Raw genomic sequence first — 8,090 nt, 5'->3', positions numbered from 1 at the left:
TTTAAAAAAAAGAAGAAGAACCTGCCACCCCTCTCTGCAGGAGTCAAGCCTACAGATGTTTGTAATGTTTATATTTAAAAGAACATGCAGTCTATGCGTAGTCTATTGAATGGGCTGGGCGCGCACAGCCCATTGTGGGTGGTACCATCCCGGATCTGCTGGACTTGGGTTCTATAACAAAGTAGTCTGATAAAGCCCTTAAGTAGTTCCCTTCCATGGTTTCTGCATAAGCTCCTGACTCCAAATTCCTGCCAGTTTGAGCTCTTATTCTGGATTTAATCAATGGTCAGCAGTGTTGTGGAAGTGTAAGCCAAATAAACCCTTTCCTACCCAGCTTGCTCTTCGGTCATGGTGTTTCATCACAGCAATAGAAACCTTAAGTAGGACAAACACTGAACATCACAAACTCACTTCTATTCCAAGAATCTATAAATCTTGTTATTTATAAGAGTTTTGACTCTCTATTCATGATCTTAGGAGTAATTTTGGATTCATTTTAAAATATCACCTTAAGACAACTTCAAGCCTAGAACTGATAATCCACACCATGTGGTGAAGAGCAGCAGAAACAGAGCCCAACCACCCATTTAAAAAGGCAAACCACAGAATCAGACGGAGATGGCAGAAAGCAGTGATGGGGACAGCTCCGAAGTTCACATACAACTTACCCTATTCACTCTGATGTACACTAGAATATGCAAAACAATGACTGTCTGCACGCATTCAGACAGCATTTGTCCAAATGCTTATGCAGAGGACACAACATTTGGCACCATAACTAGTTTAAAGGTCCCATTTAGAAACTGCATACAATAACCAGCTGTCTTAATTCCTTTCCTGTGGCTATGATAAAACACCCTGACAAACATAGAGGAGTCAGGAGCTTTTACAAGTACAAATTGCAAACGTAATGGGAAAGAAATAAGGGAAACAATCTCACTCACAAAAACCTCAAACAAAAGGGAGGTGGGAGATCTTGGAATAAATATAACCAAATGAAATACTTGTATAATAAAACATGAAGACACTGGAAAAAATAAATTGAAGATACTAGAAGATAGACCTCCCATGCTTACAGATTGGTAGGATAAGTGCAAAAATATCCATGCTACCTAAAGCAACCAACAGATTCAACGCAATCCTCATCGAAACTTCAATACAATTTAAAGAAACTGCAAAATAATACTAAATTTCACATGGAAAATCATCAGATTATTGGATCAAGTCTGAACAACAAAACGGCTAGAGGTATCACTAACCATTGGTGAAAGAATCCATCCCCTGTCATGTGAGGGATAACTCATTCTCTCTATTGGTAAGATGCTTTCAGTGGGCCTGCCTGCACATGTGGGAACAAGAACAACAGACTCTATAAAACTTTACCACCCATGTGTCCTTTTTTCATAAAGAGGGTAGCATGCCTCTTAACTCCCTAAGATAGGAGACATGAAACACTCATGTGGAGAGAGGCACCCAGCCCTTCTGATAGCTATTTTAATTTTCAACAAATCTATGTAGTTCTAAGTTACTCTAAGATAGTATTCATCACACCAGTATCAGCACAGGGAATGGAGGAGGCTGCTATCACCTGAGGAGGTATTCTTTTAGTTTGTTTCGTTGGTATTTGTGGGAGTTCATTTGAGTTCCTTCAAAGGGCTTCATTTAAGATCTTCCATGAGGATTTTTAATTATTTTCAACCCCTTTTTCTGTTTTCGCAATTACACATCATTAACACACACACCTGATTGGCCCACACACGTGTAGACCTCATCTAAACTTTGTTTCTATTGCTCTGATAAAGACACTGTGACCGAAACTATGGGAAAGAAAGTGTTTATTCTACTTTTCCATGCTGACCAGCCACTCAGCCTCAAGCTGCTGGAGGCCTGCTTGCAGCTGGGAAGGAGGCAGTGGCCTCTCTGCCAAAATGCTTGACCAAGATATGGGCAGGACCAGAAGAATTCCTGTAGGAGCCACCAGAAAGGAGCTGCACATCCTCAAGACTACACTCATGAATGAAAGTTCACAGATTTATTTCATTGGTACTTTAGTTCTAATTTTTTAAAGGGAAGATCATATTTGTTGTGGATGCATATGAAATTTAGGAGACAAAGAACTCTCCATAGCAAAAGAAGACAGGGAAACCAAAGTTTAAAGGCTGAGAAGTAACAGGAGCAACAGCATTAGGGATAGATGTGGTTTGGGACAGCCCATCCTAAACAAAGGCCAATATATTTCACAAACTGTAGGAAGACTTCCAGGAGACAGTTTAACACCAAAATACCCTGTGTGTACCTCTTGAAAAATTTTCCACATATTCTCCGGGATAAAGTTACTGTTTTATACCCATATTTTTCCCCTTAACTATATATTCACATGTGAGAAGGGAAAATGGGAGGGCTTACACAGACTTTGTCCATCTTATTAAAATGGACATATTCTGTCATCTTTAACCCTCCACTAATGCACTGGAGTCACTGTAGAACTGCATTTCATCTTTTAAAATCTCCCATTACAATGCCCAGACAGTTCTGGGCTCTGATGGTGACTTGGCTTCTCTTCTATACTCTGGGGTAGAAGCACCAGAACCAACAATGGGCAGAGCTTCTGGAAACAGTTCCTGGTCCTTGTTGTTTCCACTGTGCTTTGGGGTCTTTGCTCTGGGATGGCAACTGAGCCAATCTCTACAGTATGCTCCTGCACTAACAGAAAGAACATGAATGTTAACACACTAAATCAATCTTTCTATTTACTTGATATGCTTCTGGGGGAAATGTGAGGCCTGGTTCCAATTATTGGTTGATTTATTTACATTAAGTGTGTAATTTACATGAGCAACTAAGACTGGGTATCCAGTTACAGCCAGTGAGCAGTAGTTTGCTAATAGTGGAGACTGATTAGTACTGAGGAGTCTGGATTCTTCCACTTTTTCTAACACTTTCCAGAACACAAGTGAGCCCTAAGACAAACTCCTAGTGCCATGACCTTGGTTTTCTGACTATAGACAACTGAATAAACCAAATCCCTTCTGCTGTAGTTAAAATAGCAGGCAAGTCTCTCACACCAGCATGAAAGAAAGGCTGCAATCCATCTTGTGGGATATCAGTCAATCATACTATTTTCTCGAAGTTCTAATTGACTATGGTTTTGTAATATGATCCTCCCAAAAAATGTCTGTTAAGAGCTCACTAGAAAGGGCGTGTCAGACACATCATAGGACTGACATCAGAGCAGCGGCCACAATGCCTAAAAAGAAAGGTGGCCCCTATTCAACCACAGACCACAATAAGCTTTAGCATAAGACCTCATGGCTCAGGTCCTGATTTGCCAAGCAGGTTACATGTGAAGGAAAGAACACAAGGAAGATTTTCCTCTTATAAAAATAATTCACACTCACCAGCATGAACATAAAATATATGGTTATGAGTTCTGTTGGTACAGCTGCTGCATTCTCCCCTGCTCCTAAAGACAGTGTCACGGAACTGGTACAGCAAGCCAACATCATGATGGTGAATATCATAGTGAATACACCCTTCACATCTGTTATTACTCCTTAGAAATAAAAAAAGTGGTGTCAGTCCAGTTACCAAAGTCCAGGCTATTGTATAGTTTTCAAATAAGACTTCAACCACCAAACTCTAATTTAATTGATTTTTTTCTATGGGACTACATAAAGTTGTTATACAGTTTCCATTTTAAAGATTTGTTCTATATTTTAAATCATGTGTATATTAATCTGTGTCTGTGGGAAAGTATGCCATATTTCTGCAATTACCTTTGGAGGCCAGAAGGCAGTATCAGATCTCTTAGAATTGTGGTTATAGGCAGTGAAAGCTGCATGATGATGAGGGTGTTAGGAACCAAATTTGGGGACTGTGGGGAGCAGCATGTGCTCTTAACTAACGAGATATTTCTACAGCCTCATCATATGGCTTTGTATTTGTACTTGGCACAAAATGTCTTTCCATATAACGCATATTCTATTTTATAGACAATTATGAGAAATTTATGGGATCCTGATATGTAAAGCTCCAGAGAACACAACTGGTCAAATCTTCTGCCTTCTCTCACAGGAGGATCACCAATAGAAAACATTCTTGTCCTCAGTTCCCTGTGTTTATCATAACTGTGCTAGTAAAAATAATGGGGTCAGTAGTATGCCAGTTAGTTTTGTAAATTTAACACAGGTTAAAGTTCATATGGAAGAGATACCCTCAACTAAGGAAATGCTTCCATTATATTGGACCATAGGAAGCCTGTAGGGGCATCTTCTTGATTAAGGATTTATGTGGGAGATCTTTTCAACTGTGAGTGATGCCATTCCTGGGCAGCTTGTCCTGGAATCTGTAATAAATCAGGCTGAACAACCCATCTGGAGCAAGCCAGTAAGCAGCACTCCTCCACGGACTCTGCTTCATTCCCTGCCTCCAGGTTCCTGCACTGAGTTCCTGCCATGACTTCCCTTCTAGACATACTGCAAGCTGTCTAAGGGAAGGATTAAACAACCTTGCAGTGGCTTTAATATCTGGAGGACAGGAGAATGCCTCTGACTTTAGTTTTTCCTAGGAAATCACCATGTAACTGCTATGGAGGAAAGCAACGGGCTCCACAAGCTGATTTATAATCTTTATGGGGCTAATGTTATGAGCCATGCATAGTCCTATGTAGTCAAAAGATCACAAGTTAGAGTCTGGGACTCTGAGTTATATTCTTAATTGTTTTAATAGTTATTGTTATGATTGTCACAGTATGTATGGTACATTGTGTGAGTATGGGTGTCCATGACTATGCATGTGGCATGGTGTACATGTGGCATGGTGTGCATGTGCCATGGCATGCATGTGCCATGGTATTCATTATCATGGTATGCAAGAACCACAGAGTGTATGTTTCATGGTGTGCTTGTGCCAGGGTGTGTATGTGTCATGGTATGCATATGCTGTTATTTGCATGTGCCATGGTGTGCATATATCATGCTGTGCATGTGCCATGGTGTGTAAGTGCCATGGTGTGTTGGAGGAAGGGTCGCTTGTTCATTTCCAGCTACCCAGCCAGCTTAGGCAGAAGGATGTTCCACACCAATAGTGTACATGTGCCACGGTGTACATGTGCCAATGGTGTGCATTTGCCATGGTGTACATGTGCCATGGTATGCACGTGCCATGGTGTGTGTGTGTGTGGGATTGAAGAACGTCTTTCTGGAGTGATTCTCTCTTTCACTGTGAATTCTGAGCATCAAATTCAGATGGTCAGACTTACAGGAAGAGCACCTTTGCCCACAACTATCCCATGGCCTAACTGAGTGGTGCTGAGTGATCAGTCGCCTATAAAACAAAGTCTAAGCTGTATTGGTGTTTATACTTGAAAGTGTATCTGTGTGTGAGTGTGTGTGTGTGCAGAACTGCATGTATGTGTATGTATGTGTGATTTGTGTGCATTTATATGAGTGTTTGTGGGTGTATAAATCTGTGTGTGTTTGTATGTATGTATGTGTGTGCATTTAGGTGTGATTGTGTGTGTGTGTGAAAAGTATGGAAATTCTGAACAAATAATCTAGGCACATTAGCAATAATGAACAAATGAATCTGGGCACATATTTCAAAAAACTATATATGTTATATAATTTCAGCAAACCTCAAATTCATTATCCTCTCTCTTTGTAAAATTAGGTGGCATAACACATTGTACACATTTAACTTCTTTTACATAATTCATATGTATAACATATTATCCTCTTCTCTATATTTTATTTACATATAGAGGCACATACTGAAATGCAGAATAATACACCACTGGGCTAGAGAGATAGTTCACCTATTAAAAGCATGTGCTAGCATTGCAGAGACCCTGAATTCTGTTACCAGCACCTACACTGTGGCTCATATTCTGCTGGAACTCCAGTTAAAGGTGATCTAATGTCCTCTTCGGGCCTCCCCAGGAGCTTCATTCACTTAGTGTGTGTGTGTGTGTGTGTGTGTGTGTGTGTGTGTGTGTGTGTGTGTGCGCGCGCACGCATGCACACACACACAGGAAAACAAACAAAGGAAAAATAAATCATTTACAGTACTTATGATAGATATCTAATAATTGATTTGCTCCATTGACACTGTCTCAAATGTGTATGCTATTTATACATTCATTATAGTCCATGGAATCTCTAGCACAGTTTCATAAACAGCTTTTGTAGTATTTTGCTAATAAGTCTTGGAGACTTTCCTCACACTGAACATCGTTTTACATGGCACACAGTGAAAATGAGCTTTTCTACTGTTGCTCTTCTACTTTAGTCCTGACATATATGTACAAACCAAACATGCTCCCCCAATAATAAACACATATTCTCTTGCTTTGTCACTTACCTGTTATGCTGAATACTATAACAGTAAATATAATACTCGGCAATAACCTCCTGGGTACCAGTTCACCCAGCAATTTTCCAAGGAAATATGAAGACACTCTGTAGTATCCACTGGTGTGCTCATGTCTACAGAGTCAAAGATAAGGTTATACATCCTTAGATTAGTCCAGAAGGCACAGGGGAGATGCTGGCTACACTGACTTCTGTTACGACAAGGATCTTCACAAGACAGTGTCCCCTAGTGTCCATGCTGATGACCATACACGTCCCTGGCTTAGGGACCAGCATCTTTAGGTCATCAGCCTTATGACATTCTCTTTACAATTCTCCCCTCTAATGAATTGTCCTCTATTTTTTTCCTACTCTGGCCACGCAATAGCCCTTCCAGAGAAACAACCCAATGTGTTCACTCTCCCCAAGTCTCTGCCCCTCTGAAGCTGGTTCTCTGAGAAGCAGCTCATTCGTACCTCACCTCAGACCGTGGTCATGGAGACTTCTCTCCTTCCAGTTCTTATGAAGGTGACACTGTCAGCCTGAGGTCACAGTGCAGCTTCAGGACACTACATCATTGTCATCTGCTGATCTCACTTCGGCAGATGTATTCCTTCAATAATCTCTCTTTACAACTGTGAATCCTTACCAGTACCAAATATAATCTTTCCTTCCTGATATCTTCTAAGTCACCCAAATTCCATGTTCTTCCCCTCCCAGTGACTTCATTGTATCTCTTATTTTTTTTGAGAATAAACCACCAGTGCAGTCTTGCCTCAGAATCCATATGCAGCCAAGAATGACTAACTTCCTGCCTCTTCCAGAGCCCCAAGAGATGGAATTACAGAAACACAGTCATGCTCAGTGCTTTGTGGTACTGTAACTTTAACAGAGGGTTTCATGCACACAAAGTCAACACTCTACCAACTGAGTGGAGCCCTCAGCTCCTCTCTGGTGACTCTTCTCCTTGACATGTACTTGGAGGCAAATCTTGGCCATCTTTGAGAGCAATGAATCCTAATCAAAGGCCACCTGAAAAAAATTCTTCCATGTTTGAAAAACACAGGAGATAAAACAGCTCATTTCTACACAGCTAACTGCTTGGCTCTTTCCAGTCCTCCACCAAGAGGAGAACTCTGATTCTTGTGCAACTGTACCTCTCCAGCTCCAATGTGCTGCTGATCCCACTACACTTAAGCTCTACAAAATCCCTGACATTCTCCTTAGGGGGTTCATGAATTTCCTGTGATTTTCAGTCCCCTACTGCTGTGCTGTCTGCTGAGTTCTGAGGACTACACCACAAATCTGAAGTATTTACTGAGCATCAGATACCTCTGCTCTTAATTACACATTTATTTTTCATTAATATTAGTAATCTCTTCACATACTTCAAAATGCACGGGGCCACAACAATGATGAACACAAACTTTCATTATCTGTTTACTTGTCTGCTAAACAGATAATAAAAAAGAAAAAAAATGCTGATATTTCACGAGATAGCATGCTAAGCCCAAATACAAATGTAATTAATTTGATCAACAACCCCTGATGTCTGATACCTGAGCAGGGGATACTCACAGAAAATGATCCCTGTCAATCACGAAGAGTTCCCCTGTAGTCATGCCTGTGATACATTCAAAGCTTGTGAGCAAGAAGAGCAAGGCAGCTCTGTAGGGAGAGAGAGAATGAGGGCAAAAGCAATAGTAAATTCAACATTAGGATGGTTTCCTTACAACAAAT

General features: G+C 40.7%; 1 protein-coding gene across 1 annotated transcript in view; it reads right to left on the bottom strand.

Annotated features, from left to right (window-relative positions):
• Positions 1-8,090, bottom strand: part of LOC101993901 (ATP-binding cassette sub-family G member 3-like) — a 25,637-nt gene that overhangs the window by 5,506 nt on the left and 12,041 nt on the right. Inside the window, exons 7-9 of the mRNA XM_026778476.1 lie at positions 7,929-8,018; positions 6,361-6,485; positions 3,399-3,553 (exon numbers count right to left, since the gene is read on the bottom strand). Of these exons, the coding sequence (XP_026634277.1) occupies positions 3,399-3,553; positions 6,361-6,485; positions 7,929-8,018 (370 nt within the window). The remainder of the gene's footprint in view (positions 1-3,398; positions 3,554-6,360; positions 6,486-7,928; positions 8,019-8,090) is intronic.

This window comes from Microtus ochrogaster, unplaced genomic scaffold (genome assembly GCF_000317375.1).
Source record: "Microtus ochrogaster isolate Prairie Vole_2 unplaced genomic scaffold, MicOch1.0 UNK174, whole genome shotgun sequence".
Taxonomy (NCBI): domain Eukaryota; kingdom Metazoa; phylum Chordata; class Mammalia; order Rodentia; family Cricetidae; genus Microtus; species Microtus ochrogaster.
Note: the sequence above shows the minus strand (reverse complement) of the source record. Positions and strands in the feature narration are given on the sequence as shown.